The 16522-nt window shown below is 44.0% G+C and overlaps 1 protein-coding gene across 1 annotated transcript; it reads right to left on the bottom strand.

Annotated features, from left to right (window-relative positions):
* Positions 1–2907: 2907 nt before the first annotated feature.
* Positions 2908–13822, bottom strand: LOC127333436 (UPF0613 protein PB24D3.06c). The gene is made up of 9 exons (XM_051359823.1): positions 13478–13822; positions 11561–11637; positions 10221–10326; positions 6547–6639; positions 6397–6462; positions 6040–6185; positions 4096–4204; positions 3256–3320; positions 2908–3186 (listed from the first exon to the last, which is right to left on the bottom strand). The coding sequence occupies exons 1-9, from the start codon at positions 13715–13717 to the stop codon at positions 3039–3041; spliced, it is 1050 nt and encodes a 349-aa protein (XP_051215783.1). The 5' UTR covers positions 13718–13822; the 3' UTR covers positions 2908–3038.
* Between the last annotated feature and the right edge of the window lie 2700 nt (positions 13823–16522).

The following is a 16522-nucleotide window of genomic DNA, read 5'->3' as shown; positions in this document are numbered from 1 at the left end:
TTCACTTCTTTTTCGGCGTCATGTTGTGGATGCCTTTGAGCATTGGCCACTTGAGATGGGCGAGGTTGCCCTTGTTGTTGACGTGCCTCTTGCTCATGGCGGAGACATTCTTGCTCACGTGCATGAAGGAGAGCTTGATCATGACGAAGACATTCTTGTTCCTCTTGGAATTGAGCTTGGCGATTTGCTTGTTGTAGTCTCTCTTGTTCAAGTTGAGCACGTGATTGCTCCACATCTCGAGCTTGTTGTTGAAGCACTTGAGCATCCACATTATGGTGGTGTGGGTCTTCATTAGAAGCATGGTAAGACGGAGATGAAGCTCGGTGCCTTGAACTATGAGAGCAGGAAGACCTTGAGTGTTGGCTTCGGTTGTTGGCGATGTTGGCAATAGCTTTTTCAAGGCGTGCCAACCTTTCTTCTTGCCTTCTCATGCTCTTCATGTTTTGTTGACCTTGAGTAGCGAGTGCTGCCCTCATATCATGGCCTTGAGCATCAAGCTTGTCATGGATGTCTTGCACTTGGACATTGAGGTCCCTTCTTTGCACTTGAGCTCGTTCTTCATTGCGTGCGACGGTCTCATCGATCCTTGTCGTGAGGTCATGGATACTCTTGTTGACGGCTAGAGTAGCTATCCAATGTTGGTGCCGTGTCATTGGTAGTTGGTTCCCCTCTCCACTAGACATGGTTACAACTAAAACAAGAACTATGTTGTGGGGTTAGAGGAAAACTCACAAGTAAGTCAAATACTCACAACAAAAGGTGTATCAAGATGAGGAACAACCGGTTACACACACAAAAACAAAACTCTATATGGTGTTAGGTATGGATGTGGAAAGCCAAATGGAAGAACCAAACGAAAATTCTATTGTCAAAAGTGGGTAAGATCCAAAAGGCACAAGTCAAAAGCGGTGATCACAAAAGGCATACACAATGTGGAACACACGCGTGGAACAAAATGGGGTTAGCGCGACTTAGGAAAATGAGCACGAACAAAATTAGTCCTAACGAAGACTACTAGCTCGGTGTCACGCTAACGCAAGAGAGACCGTGGCTTGGTTGCAAAATTGAGAAGCAACAAGATTTGCGCAAGACGCCTCTCTTCTCTTTTCTCTCTTTTGCTTAGAAGATTTGGACTCTTTTGTGTATAGGTGTCACTCACACACTTTTTTCTTTTTGTATTTTTCTTTCTTTTTCTCACCATGTAAGGATATTACTATCTATGTAAGTATGTCACACTTGTTTTGCTTATCTTTTCACAACGAGCTTGCTTCATATCTTTGCTCAACACACGCACACCCTCACGGTCGGGACGCTTGCGCAATGCTTCGCAACACTAGAAAACCACTCTCGATAGGAAAGGTACGTAAAAGAGGCTAGGGCTACAAGTTAGGAGGCAAGTTATACCACTTGATGTTGGTGGCCGACGATCTTGAACTTGCTATGGTGGTGGAGGTGTCAAATGAACCGCTTGGATCCTCGGGGTGCCATCGTCATTGTCGATGTTGCGGAAGCTTTGTGGTAGTTGTAATGGTACTCAAACCGAAGTCCAAACACAAAAGGGATAGCACCAATGCAAAAAAACGAAGTTAGCTGTGAAAATTTCGGTCAGGAGAAACTTCCGGTGTCTGGGGGCGGAACTTCCGGTCCTGCCGGGCGGAACTTCCGGTCGCAATCAGATCTGCGGGCTGTTCATCGATTTGGACGGAAATCCGGGCCGAAAATCTTCGAATTCGCGGAAAATTTGGCACTAGAAGTTGTGGAAAGGTGGGGGAATTGTAGATCAACACCAAAGACAAGTTTCTAGTGGAACAAAACCACCAAAAACTCAACAAATCGCGAGATCCAACCAAGGCCAATTTGAGGCTATTTTTTTGGATTTTCGAAAATTTTCTAAAGAAAATTTTTGGGGGTGTGGGTGTCAAATTGTGGCAACCAAGGAGCTCTTGATACCATATGATAAGGGCTAAGCCCTAGGGGAGGCCCGATCTTCACGGATTTGGATGGGATTCGTGGGGGAGGTGGAGGAACGCGAAGAACACGGGTGGAAAGCGGGGTGGATCGAAGATACAAACGCAACACACACACACACACACACACACACACACACACATACACACAACCGGTTGTTCTTCGTTGGCCCGATACACCAACCCAATGGAATTGCAAGAAAAAAACCCACAAGGAGTAGAATCCCTCACAAAAGACTTCAACTTCATGACAATACTCTTGAACAGAGCATGCCTGGCATCCGAATATTTTTTCAAAACTTCTCATGAACTAACCTACCCCCCCCCCCACCCCCCACCCCCCCTCTTCCAACCCACGGACACACACACACAAATAATCTAATCTACCTATAACAAACTATCTGAAACATGATACAACCCAAAATAGGTTTCGCTTTCGCAATCTTGCTGCCAAACCCTAGGATTATCCCCCTCGAACTTGGGAAAATCCATTTTCGGAGAGGACCCACGGCCACGGTTACCAAAATCATCCCCACGCTCATATCAGGAATCTCAACACGTGCAGGTTTTGCACAGAACTGGGATTGGTACGGACATGTTGCTATCATGAATCTAGACCCAGTGAGGCCCCAATGCACTCACAAAGCAATGGGCTCACAACCCAATATACTTGAGCACTTACAATTACGCAGCGCATACACCAGATATGACACACAACCCCGTCACGCTGTATTAACATATAAAATTGCACGTGGTGACATTGCATTTAATGCATTTATTCATGATGAACTGTGGCACCTGTATTTATCTACAAGATCATGGCGACTCAACAAACAACAACATTTGAGAAATACTAGCACTACGATTTGCAGCTTTCAGATAGTGTGCCTTAATGTTCACACATTAACAGGATAGAGAATCAAGTTGTATAAGACAAGGGTTGAGGTGATAAAATTAAATTAATCAGAATATTATACACAGAACACTGGACCATGTAAATAAATCAGAAAAAACTGCAAAAAATATATTTTACGGGGTAAAGATCGACTAGTTGCATATGACTTGCTATTTCTAGCTCCATGGATCGTCCCATCCTTTGGGCCCCTCCCTCTTAACAAAATCTAAAATGGCCCGAACTGCCTCTTGCACCCTGTTGGAGAGGGCATGGTCTCCCCATTCTATTTGAACTTTCTCTGCACCTCCGAGTGCCCAACATAGTCTGCAGTGAAACATGCAACTTGAGTATGATATCATACTGAATCCCCATTTGCTCAATTTGGGTTTCTACCTGTCTATGAGTGCCTCCTTATTGACATATTCTGGGACATACTCATCCCCCATTGAGAAAATAACCTGCAGACAAAACACTTGGAAGTTAGAAAATTCAGCAGCCACAGGAAGTCAGAAACTGAACTAAGTTCATAATGCCCACAAACGACACGAAGAAAAGTAAGTCATTGCTTGCACTTTGCAGTGCACACTAAAATTGACATCATGCAGTGAGCCCATGAATCAATTTATCAGATATATGTTATGCTGGCTCATAACTGTTTTCATCCAGATGCAGCTTAATTTCAATTATCTTAAATGTACCTTCATCTTAGGAATCTGTACATGTACCTGATACCAATATAAATGGAAGCATCCAACTTTGCAAGATAATCTAATGTTCAGTACTTGGTGAAATGTTTCTTTAGCAGATGACTAGTTGTTATTCTGAAGAGACTTCTTATCCATAACTCGTGAAGCGTTTCAAAGACAGCACTATGTCTATATTTGTGTTGTTTATCTATCAACAAGTCAGGTGATTTGAAGCCCCAGATAATGTCATCGTACATAACAAGTCAGTGACATACAGATTGTGTAATTTCATAGGGGTAATTTCATAGGGTGTCATGTTCTTTAATTTTTTTTTTTTTTTGCGAAAACCTATGAATGGTGAAAACTGTTGATCAGCATCAAATTAAGGTCAAAGGACCATGAAAGAATGACAAGGTGTTCCCTGCCATCAGAAGGGAATGAAAATCCTGCACATCATACCTATCATCATTCCTGGGCAATGAAATCACTCAAGAAATGGATGTTATTAAGTGATTTAACATGGCCAACTAGAAAAGAGGAATTATACCTGGCACTGAGTGATTGACATATGACCAAGTCTCTGCCTCAGCTGGTCTTCGCTAAGATCAGAACTGAACATGTCATCATCACCCATGTATGCGCAAAGGGAGTGGAACCTACACATTTTGTATCTATGCATTAGAATGGAACTGAATGGAAAAAATCCTTATGAAGATCACATCAACTATCAAACAATACAAGCAGATATGCTGCCAGATACACCCAATAAGATAAAACATATCCAACAAAAGGATATATTGCATGAAAAAATTCTAGGAAACTATGTTTGGTACACTGTAATTTAGTCATTGGGTGTTTGTTCTCCAGGCTCGAGTTTCAATGTTGACAACCGTTTCATCTTTTATCCACATGTTGCTTAGCTTTCTAAGATCTTGATACATTTTTCATGTCGCATGGTCATGGAACCAACAAGAAGTACTCAACCTTGGACTGACACTCTTAATTCATCAACATGACACTCCGAGTGATGTCCAGCCTCTCCTTGCGCGGGACCAGGACACAGCGGACCCTGCCCTCATTCCGAGTGCCGTCCAGCCTCCGACTCTCCTTGAGCAGGACCAGGACAGTTTCGCCAGACTCTGCTTTTGGAGCCTGAAGGGATGTTTCGCCAGATTCTCCTTTTGGAGCCTGAAGGGATGTGGCATCCTCGAGCTGCAGCTTGAAAGGTGGGCCCTGCTACCAGTTTCCCACCCGCTTAGCTGGTCACGATCTCTACCCCTCTCAGAGGGCAAGCACTTTGTTTCTTTTAGGAGACAGCAGTTTTTAGATCCTTCACATTGTAAACCAGGAAAAATAAATGGTGCAATGATGTCTTATTCATGTGCTTCGTCAGGCATGGTGTCTACTCCCTGACTTCACCATGCTTATCTGCCACCATGTCTGTCATTTCAGGCGGGTGGTGCTTCAGTTTCTGCTGCAACTTCTATAGGTGCATGTGGTGGCTGTCTTCGTTGCACCTATTATTCCAAGAATGAAAATGTGGAGCCATATACTGTACTACTGTTCGAGGTGACCTTCCTCTCAAGCACCCTGGAGGTTCAAGTACCAGTTATTTTGGTGGCTCGTTTTCATCATTTTCAAGAAGCTCTGCAGCTCCTGCCACTGGGGAAATCCTTAAACTGCTGCATCATCTGGCTGATTCTCCAGCTTTTACATCCATTAGATTCTGCTTGTTCCACGCTGCTGCTCTGGCCATCTTCTGGGACCAAGCTTGCAGTGGTGAGGGAGAGAGGAGCTTGCAGACATCTTCAGGCCTAGCACTATGCCAGCAAGGCCTTTGCTTCAGTCACTGCTGCTTGACTAGGCCCCGGGTCGTAAGATCCAGTGATCCCTGCAGTGCTCCTCCGGGTACCGACGGCGATTGCAATGACCGCAGCAACATCCTCTCTAGTTGTCTTTCTTGTGCTGTGGTAGTTGGAGTAGGTAGGAAATAGACATTTCATTTTCTATTCCCTGTTACCAAGCCACAAGGCTGATGTTACCCTTTAGCGAGGTCAGCCCTAATGTAGATTAGCTGGCATAAGGCCCTCATGGCTGGGCTTATTTCCGCATAGGGCATGCCCTAAATATAACATGATCAGTCATAGACTCATAGTATACTCCACATTATACTCCTCATCTAACTCTACGCAGTTTTTGAGCATGACAATTATAACTATCATCAAAACCAAGGTTCGGGAAAGCGGAAAAAAGCATCGCTTATGCGCGCTAAAGCGTAATGCGGAGGCCTTCCGCATCGATTGCATAAGCGCTTAAGCAGAAAAAAGCAGAAAAAAGAGGGGAAAAGCGCCGCTTATGCACGCTGAAGCGCTAACCGGAAGGTCACCGCACCGATTACGCATAACGCTTTCTTGAACCTTGATCAAAACAGAAGTACTTGTGCGCAGTACTGTAACTATTTATGTGTGTAATTTGAGCGTGAAATCGGTACCTGTATGCAGTAATTGGAGCATCTGAATTTGCTTCTCTCGGCATTAAATCCATTCCACGGCCCTCACTGATCATTTTCGCTGCCAGGTCTATCATTTCTGCTGTTTCTGGAAGAGTTGCCCTATACTCCCTGTCACTTACTGGGGCCTAAGGAGCAGATTATCATAGAAGTTGTATCAAAATAGCATTAAGCCGTTAAATTAATTTCAAAAAACAGTTTCTTATCAATGCCGTTACAAAGTTGACCAGTTGATTCTGTCATTAGGGGTGCAAATTGCATGTGATACATTACATTCAGAATAATAAAGTTATCCTTACACGACACTTCAAGTACAAGAATATGGGCAGGAGGAAATACCTGCAAAATTACCCCGGAAACAGCTTTGGAACATGCAAAGTTTGTCCGCATGTAATGCACGATATCCTGACATCCATAGAAGTGTCTATATTATTTCACATCGGAGACCGTAGAATAGTGCAGTATGTTAGTGAAGTTGTCACAGCATACCTGGCAACCAGTGCTGTGACCGAGCAATATTACTCCTTCAGAATTTTCTTTATTTATCAAGTAGCTAATGAGCTGATCAAGTTCCAATGCGTCCTTGCAAAATACAAAATGCAATCAATATATACAATAAATCAAGAAACAAGAAACGGCGATAAGGAAAGGAAAAAAATCATTCAAAAATTCCTAAGTCACACAACAAAATTGGTGATATATATAAGGAATACTAGCAAAAGTGCCCGCGCGTTGCACCAGAAGAAACAAATACGACTCAGTTTAGGAGCCCTTATGAGAGTACCGGTGGGCCTTCGTACTCGAGGAATAGGGCGCTGGTTGGTAGTGGCGGATTGACGAAGACAGCAAGGTCGCAAGCTTGGCGGCGTTGGAAGATTGAAAGGGATCATGTGCGGAGAAAATAAGAGGTGGATTTGTACAAATATTGACTTCCGTAATAAAATGTATTCCTTATTCTAGTGCAAAAGGATAGTTTAGTAGTCTCTAGGAAATTTTCGATATGACGCAATAACTTTTAAATATGTATGGGTAATCTGTATGGTTCTCTGACTCAATCATTTTCAATAACCTTCAAGGAACAACTTGGAATGCTTTTCTCAGTTATATGAGACAGTGAGGAGTGTCAGCCAAAGGGTTTCATACATGTCCGAAATTGTAGAAATTGTCAGCAACTTACAACTACATAATAAACTGAAAAGACATGATTTAGCAGACATTCACTCAGGAGGTCTATTAAAGAATTATATTCCCGTATATATTCATTGGCACTTGGATAATAGAGAACCAGCATTTGATCAATTAAAGAAAGAGAACAACCGTTTCTAAAGGAGAAGTAGAAACAGGACAATACAACTTACTACAAGCCCATCGATGCAGGCATAATGCATTGCCAGATTCGGATGCATGGCCCTCACGGCCTCACCATCCATCAGACAAGCAGAAATAACTACGCTCGCATGCGGTCGGCGTGCTTGTCAATTGTTGCACCACGCCAGGGCCTGGAGTTGTGAATTCTAGACTGCAATACTGTTGGCATTGCTGCTGCAACACGGACAAGCTAAACCGGATGACAGCTGTTCTACACAACATAGGGTAGAGTCACAGAATCACTGATCTTCCATTGCGAGAGATCTGGTAGTGACGACTAGTTTCTGAAGTCTTAACCAAGGGTGAGCTGAGCTCCAATTCACACTCCAAGATAATCCATCAGAAGTACTAATCAATACAGCGTGTGTCGCCGATGAGCCTGATTGCCTGAAGCTTCAGGTTAAAACCAAGGCGCAGCGTGTGCTGTTCGTGGAAGCGACCAAGGACGTGTCGACCTCCTGTTCTCCCTCCTGGTCTAGCCTGTCGGCACAACGTCACCGCCGTGAAGTTGATTGGGGTGAAAGCAGACACCATGGTCGGAAGAGCCTGCGACCTGTAGGCCAACGTCGCAAACCTCGCCAGCACCTATGTGCTGCCTGGGGCAAACTTGGACACGTTCCCTCGCCGGCAGCTGGACTGAACTTCTATCATGCTCTTGGAAAGCTGCAGCCAAGCTGAGGTCAACCATAAACTGTTTGGTTAGTAGCAGCAGCAACACCTAGATTGTCATCCTCAATCAATTGATGGACTTGATTCGTCATGTGTAGTCATGATGGATGAATCGATAACCAAAGAGGGCGTACACACACGAACGGCTGCTGCGCACTTCTTTAATCTCCATTGTGTTTCTAGGATGCGGTCGTTGAGTCGCAGCTTGGCATACCTCACACCGTCGATTCAGGATGCGCGCTTCGGCTGGACCGCTGGGTCGCCCGTGGACTCTTGCACGACCAGGATCGCCCCCCTACTCCGTAGGGAGCGCATCACCACAGCGGCTCATTGTGGCCGTCGCTGAAATCTCGCCAGGGGGAGGAGAAATCCAATAACCGCCATGGCTTCAAAATTTGCTTATTCGATCGATAATGGAGGATTATAGGGCAAGTATTTGTGTATTTTTCGTGGTGGCCAAGGAATCATGTTTCCTTGATCTCACCTTTGCCCTCGATGTGACGTTTATATAATGGAACCAGGGCGTGGGCGCTAGAAACATGCCCGTTGATCGGCTCTGGCTAAGAACAGAATTCTTCTCACATACGGATGGAGGAGTGGCCACCGCTCCGAACTCAACTCTAGCGATCGACAGACAAAGAAGGACCGGGTGAAAGAAACATAGGACAGACAACCGAAACAAACGAACAAAACCAGGGAAACACTTCTCCCTTTATTATTAGGTATAGATATATTGCACAAAAAAAGGTAAAAGGTAAATCAGAAGGTTTGATGAATGATGCAGTCCGTCACCAACATAACTGTCATATAAAGTTTTCCCTCAAAATAAAAATAAAAAAAACTGTCATATAAAGTTTATTTAACATAAAGAATACTTCAGTCATCAATCAACTTCCAGGAATATGAAATAAAAGGTAGAAACACATACAAAGACATCTTCTACTGCAAACAAGACCATGGAACATTCTACCTAAGGTTCACACTTCCCATTTTTTTCAAATTTCCTGCCTAGGGTTCTACTGAAATTCATATTCAACCCATATTCTAGAAATATTCCCTCCATCACACTTCAGGTGGGTTCCAGTTTAACATTCAGTTTGACCAATGAAACATGGGCTATATGCCACGAAAATCATACCAATGAATCGTATAAGAACATAAATTCCAATGGTATAATTTTCAATTCACATTAATCATATATTGGTCTAATCATCATCAATGGTTAAAGTTAAATCACAAAATACGAGGACACCACATAAATTGGGACAAAGGGAATAGCAGACAAGTCCTTGAGCATACTGCATGTAATTGCATTATGTATATACTTTTACTATTTTAAGAAACAGCTCATAAGTAGGCCCATGTTACCCAGCATTGCCAAAGTATTTAAAATTGTGTGCACTAAATCCTGGCATTGGCTCAAAATACTTTACGCTTTTTCCAGTTATTTAGATGCATGCAAATTGTTTAAGTCAACCTTGTAATTCAATTCTTTTTTAGACAATGTTTGTAGTCTTAAATTTTGCTATAACGAATTAACTTTAAAGCAAAAACATGTTGTGCATAACTTAAGAAGCAACTCCTTCACATGATTCAAAATGCAATTAATAATATCCGAATACTACACGAGTAACAAAAGGTTTTAGAACACGCAGCCTATTCTTCACAGCCACAGATACTCTTTTATCATGCAATCATAAGAACCTCTTCGTCTATTAACTGATATGCTGCATACTCTTCTATTTGGTATAAGGATGAACAAGCTGGTGTTACTTAGATGCATGCATGCAAATTGTTTAAGTCAACCTTGTAATTCAATTCTTTTATAGACAATGTTTTTAGTCTTAAATTTTGCTATAACGAATTAACTTTAAAGCAAAAACATGTTGTGCATAACTTAAGAAGCAACTCCTTCACATGATTCCAAATGCAATTAATAATATCCGAATACTACACGAGCAACAAAAGGTTTTAGAACACGCAGCCTATTCTTCACAGCCACAGATACTCTTTTATCATGCAATCATACGAACCTCTCAATGCTATTCGTCTATTAACTGATATGCTGCATACTCTTCTATTTGGTATAAGGATGAACAAGCTGGTGTTATGATTAAATAACATACTTGCTCCAAGCTGGAAATTCCGTATCCAATATAGGATGAAGAAAGTAATGGTTGGACAAGTGACCATTTCTCAACCTCCAATGCAACTGACAGTGGTTCCAAGTAGCTGTTAAATTTTAGAAATGAATTAGCACTATAAAATCCAAATTCAATCTATACCTAAATATTCAAGGTTAAATTTTCTAACACCTAAATAAAACAGATAAGTCAGACATGCCTAAATTATCGAACACCCACCTAAATAAAACAGATAAGTCAGACATGCCTAAATTATCGAACACCTTTGTCGTGGTTTTGAGGCGGTCTCACTCCAAGAGATTTCTGTCCTTTGAGACAAACGTTTATTTTAATAATTTTGTTTGGTTAGGCAAGGGATACCATGTGCGATGCTTGGAATTTCTAGCACCCTGAGCAACACCTACTTTGCATCAAAAGTTTAGACAATGTAAACATCAAACAAAGAATTTTTAGTAGTTAGAAGGCAGCATTTAGATCAGGCCAGTTTTGAAAGGCCAACTATCAAATATACCATACATGCCATGATCCAATCATCCAAGAGATAAGTAAAGGATGCTAAGCTTATTGAATCCTCAAAATGACCAACAAAGACAGAATTCAACGGTAGTTTGCCCATTGCATTGAATAGTTCAGTTGAGACCTTGAGGTGCAGTTATCAGCGACGATAATTATTAATACGCTGAAACATACTTCTGAAATGACATGATTTTAAGCCAGCTCTACACCAACACTAACAGAACCAATACAGCCTAGCATAACATGACTATGCTTGCCAGGCAGCGACAGACAGCAGTGGAATTACTAATTAAGAAAACAAAATCATATATTTATCGCTACCAAGACTAACAGAGGTGAACAGAGTAAAACACAAGGAAGAAAGCAAAATTAGAAGAACAGTGTTTCCAATTATAAGGATGTATCCACACTTAACAATTGACATGGAGCCAATGACAACATGGTATTGCTGGCTGCTACCCTTGTAGCCAATGATTTTGTTAGAATGCCTCCACATTGTAATATACTCATAAGTCAACAACTGGGAACAATGCAGGAATTGGAATTTAGTTCGAAGCTCAAGAGCTCAAAGCATATTCATAATCTGTATATCTCTTAGTGACTTCATTATGTGGAAATTTTAGGTCCCTGCATTATTTCCAGATTTGGGAAAGTTCATACGTGTGCCAAACTTCCAATCACCGATATGTTATCATTTTGGGGGTAAATGTTTCAGAGGGTGAATACTACGATAAATATTTAACAAAATTATAACTAATAAGAGCGGCTGAGTGTACGTGAGAATTTTTTTAAAAAAAGTAACTTACTCAGTTGCTAAGAGACCATCTGTCAAACCACCAATGAATATCACCTGATGGTTAAAATCACCCGTTCGGAATGCAACCTGCAAGAGGGGAGATAAACTTACTCATTGCACAAACGCTGCAGCATTAAGAAAAAACGTCACACAACCTATGGAGTCTTTTGTGCAATAATTCAAATCAGAATATGATGAGGGGTATCGAGAAACCTAAATAATTTATTGTTCAAAGAAAATTCAGGTATAATTGAAAATAAGATAGTGTAATATAAAAAAATAAAAGCTTCCGAGGGACTTCAAGTAGACATTGCCAGATATCAAAAAAGGTATTCACCATCTGCAGGATGTTTACAACCAGTCTTTTATCCCCTACCAGATCTCCATTGTACAGGATTTATCTTCTTGAAGGTTGTGACCGCCAATATATGATGAGGACATCCCTACTAAACTACTATCTTTGCCACTTCATGATGATCAAGATGTTGCTGTGAACCTCAAGTCCAATGAAGTTAGGATTGGACCCATTACAAGGGCTCGTGTGAAGCTACTAGAACAACATGTGAATTCACTCCTAAACGATACCGCTGATGTACATGTTGAGAACTTTATACTACCTAAGTCTTTGCATCTATGTATGATCAGGTACAAGGGAGATTCCAGCGTTGCACGGGAAGAAGAGGAGCTACACAAGGTGATGGACGTGAAGACATTCCACGGATGCGCGGAGGAGGAGAGGGAGGCAAGCGCGTCAGAGGAAGGTCCCAGCTGCACTGCCGCCACATCACTAGCGGCGCTGCCGCCACAGGCAGCGGAACTGTCGCCCGAAGCCAGCGGCACTGCCGCCGCCAACCCCAGCGACACTGCCGCCCATGAGCTGCGGTACTACCGCCGTACCCCTACGGCATTGCAGCCCAGCCTGCGAGCCAGTCCGACCGAAACCCATTCTGGGTCGGTTCGTATCCAACTATTTCGACCCCTTGTCGTCCGGAACGTCTACATAGAAGTCCATGGGACATTCCCAAATTAGGTTTAGACCATGCTTAAACAAAACCCTAGTTTCCAGACATATTGCAACTCTCTGAAATTATACACTCTGCAATTCGTTTCGATATGGATTTTTATGCTACTGAAGTTTGTGTGATTTGTTGTTTCATTGGGGATTAGAAGATTGCAATTTAACTGCTTCGTGGTCGATAGCTACTTGCGCAAATGTGTGGAGTTGCGAATATCTTGCAGGGTTGTTGCATTGGCTGCAGGGATCAATCGAGAGAGACCGACAGCATCAAACAAGTTATCTTCCACCATATTCATCGACATCACCATCGAGTTCATCATCTAATATAGCAGTCCGAATATAGAGAAAGCTAAATGTATTATGTGGCTGATCACCTCATTGCGGCCCTTGCGTCAATTACTAAAATAATGAACACAAAGCATTGTACTGGAATAATAACCTAGTCATCACATATTTTTAAGATAAAAGGAAGAATAGATAAGCACAAGAAAAGCAGCATAGGCTTCCAGGTTCTACATTGTATACCGAGTAGGCTTTCTACCACGGCAAATAACAAAGAGACTAAGAGACAATCAAGAAAAGGCACACCCGTGCAACATCAGCAAAAGAAATTAGTTCAGAAAAAACAACATAATGACCAGTTGGGGGCGCCAAAAGCAACCCTCTAAAGCAAAATCACCAGTCTTTGTGGTCGTGAAACAACCTTCCTTTTTCTACTAGACTCGAAGAACCACACGATCAGTGAGACGTTGAGCCCCACGAGCAAAAGCAAGATACTCCAAGTCCAAAGGGGAGATCGCGCATCTCGAACTGGGGAAGATCCCGCATAATTCCCACGCTGCGCCCCCTAGATCGCCGCCGAAAGCGACGACGAGAGGCTTCACAGATGAGAGAGCGATAGGACCGTACCTGAGCGGACTTGGGCCCATACTTGAACAGAGAGCCCTGGAGCTGCTTCTTGCGCGCGCCTGCGCCTGCGGTGGCTACAGAGGCAACAACGCCACCCTTGCCGCCCACGGCGGCGGGAGCGTCGGGGAGGGAGGCGGGGGCAGAAGCGACGCCACCGGCGGGAGGCATGGCTGAGGAGGAGGTGGGATTGCCGGATACGGCGCGAGTGATGCCGGAGAACCAGGAGGAGGTGGAAGTCATAGCGGCCGACGTCGAGGTCTCGGCAAGGACATCCCGGGATCAGGAGGAGCGGGATACACGATGACTCCGGACTCGGGACTGGGGAGAAAAACATGGAGACACGGGTTTGGGATCGAAAATATTTATGACTATTTTTCGGACGAGTTATTTTGCCACACTACTTATTGGCCATTTGTTTTTCTCACTCTAAATTTTAACATTTTGATTTTGCCCATGTCCCAACTGAGGGACACAAAAGAAAAGGCGAAACAACAATAACAAAATAACAAGGAAAATAAATGTCACCATTTTTATTTTATTTTTGCCCGCAAAGGGAAAAACAATGCATAACCACGACCAACGGAAAATACCAAATGCCGAAATATAGTGGAAAAAATAGGCAAAAACTAGCGTGGTAAAAGTAGAATTTCCCCAAGAACTATACCAACAACTGAATGAGCTTGGAGACCACGGGAGAGAGCAATGTTGTTTTTCCCCTAGGCGACTAGGGTTTTGTCCTCCCGGCGGCCGTGTCCGACGATGAGTCCATGATGCGGGCTGAGTCCGTGTGGGTTGCCCGATCTCACGAATTGACCCGTGGGAGTGTGATTGCGAAGGGGGGTTCGCGGGGAGGTGGATGAACGTGAAGTGATGTAGCCCTACCCAAGGACGACACTACATCAAGACCGACAAGCCCTCCTCGTGGCCCAATGACACGAGCTCGAGCCCAAGCCATACACCAAGAGGTGAATTCGCTCATTTCCACGTATGCATTTGATACATCATTTGATGGCATGCTACTTCATGCAATACCTTGTGTTCAATCAGGTACATCGGTCAAGAAGCGAGTCATGGAGACCAAGCCAAGGAAGATGGAGCTGAAAATGAAGAAGATGGAGACCCAGCGCTCTAGCCGGAACTTCCGCCCCCAGGACCGGAACTTCCGGCCAGATGCCTCCCAGATGCCCTCCAGCGCCCAGGAAAAAGCATCCAGCCGGAACTTCCGCCCCGAGCGACCCGGAACTTCCGGCCACCGGAACTTCCGCCCAAGTTCCGTCCTAGTTCCGAAATTGCGCCAAAACAACACTAGATAGTTCTGCAAAGAAAACGACCATTTCCGGAACTAGGCCGGAAGTTGGTCGGAACTTCCGCCCCGACCGGAACTTCCGGCCTCTAGGACCGGAACTTCCGCCCAGATGCCTCCAAGATGTTGTCCAGCCCCAGTAAAGGGAATCCAGCCGGAACTTCCGTCCAGGACGACAGGAACTTCCGCCTGCTCGACTTTCCGCACAAACAGTACTTTTCAGCATGCAACTTACCCCTTCGCCCCACCAACTATAAATAGCCTTGTTGGCTCAGATCTGAGATTAGACTTGATGTGAAATTAAACCTGAGCTTTGCTCTTGCCCCTTGTGGGAAACCCCTACCCTAGATCCTAGATCTTGTACCACGCGGGCTCCTTATCGAATCTTAGTGGTCTCTTTGGTGACTTCTACCAATCTTGGTTTTTTGCTTGCACTTCTACCTTTTGGGTTTTTTGCTTGCACTTCTATCGATTTTTGTCTTTTCACCCTTCTAGATCTATAGGATTTCGATTCGTAGATCTTTTTGCGGGACTTCTACCGAAAAGTCTTTTCCTGCAACTTCTATCGAGTTGGTGGTTCGGGCCGACGAGGACAAACCGATTTGTGTGTGTGTGAGTTTGTATCCCACGATTCCCCTTCGCGTTCTTCGTGTTCATCGCGTTCTTCCACCTCCCCCACGAATTCCACCCAAATCCGTGAAGATCGGGCACACCCTTGGGCTTAGCCCATATCATATGGTATCAAAACCCATATGATCTTTGGACACCTCCTCCTCAAGACCGACAAGCCCTCCTCGTGGCCCAATGACACGAGCTCGAGCCCAAGCCATACACCAAGAGGTGAATTCGCTCCTTTCCACGTATGCATTTGATACCTCATTGGATGGCATGTGATGACGCGTAAAGCACACGCCCGTTGGGAATCCCAAGTGGAAGGTGTGATGCGTGCAGCAGCAAGTTTCCCTCAGTAAGAAACCAAGGTTTATCGAACCAGTAGGAGATGAAGGCCACGTGAAGGTTGTTGGCGGAGGAGTGTAGTGCGGCGCAACACTAGGGATTCCGGCGCCAACGTGGAACCTGCACAACACAATCAAAATACTTTGCCCCAACGTAACAGTGATTGTCAATCTCACCGGCTTGCTGTAAACAAAGGATTAAATGTATGGTGTGGAAAATGATGTTTGTTTGCAATGAGCAGCAGAGAACAATGATTGCAGTAGATTGTATTCAGATGTAAAATAATGGACCGGGGTCCACAGTTCACTAGTGGTGTCTCTATAATAAGAAATAGCATGTTGGGTGAATAAATTACAGTTGGGCAATTGACAAATAGAGAGGGCATAACAATGCACATACATATCATGATGACTAATATGAGATTTAGGGCATTACAACAAATTACATAGACCGCTATCCAGCATGCATCTATGCCTAAAAAGTCCACCTTCGGATTGGCGGCGGCGTCTCTAGAACTTTTTCCGTATCGTGGCTCTCGGTAATAGGGTTTTCGCGACGGAGAGTTTAAGTAGGCGGAAGGGCAGAGTCGGAGGTGGCACAGGGGCCCCACACCATAGGCCGGCGCGGGCCCCATGCTGGCCGCGCCGCCCTATGGTTACAGCGCCTCGTGGCCCCCGCTTTGTATCCTCTTCGGTCTTCTGGAAGCTCCGTGGAAAAATAAGACCCTGGGCTTTCGTTTCATCCAATTCCGAGAATATTTCCTGTGTAGGATTTCTGAAACCAAA

The sequence above is a fragment of the Lolium perenne genome, chromosome 2, assembly GCF_019359855.2.
Source record: "Lolium perenne isolate Kyuss_39 chromosome 2, Kyuss_2.0, whole genome shotgun sequence".
Taxonomy (NCBI): Eukaryota; Viridiplantae; Streptophyta; class Magnoliopsida; order Poales; family Poaceae; genus Lolium; species Lolium perenne.
The sequence above is the reverse complement of the archived record's forward strand: the minus strand, read 5'-3'. Positions and strand labels throughout refer to the sequence as shown.

Bases quoted from the DNA above. Each gene is read 5' to 3' on its own strand.
- LOC127333436 (XM_051359823.1), bottom strand. From the start codon at position 13,717: ATGACTTCCACCTCCTCCTGGTTCTCCGGCATCACTCGCGCCGTATCC. The intron at 10,327-11,560 runs GTAAGTTACTTT...AAAATTTAACAG, and splicing joins GATGGTCTCTTAGCAACTGA to CTACTTGGAACCACTGTCAG. The intron at 6,463-6,546 runs GTATGCTGTGAC...TATGGATGTCAG, and splicing joins GTCACAGCACTGGTTGCCAG to GATATCGTGCATTACATGCG.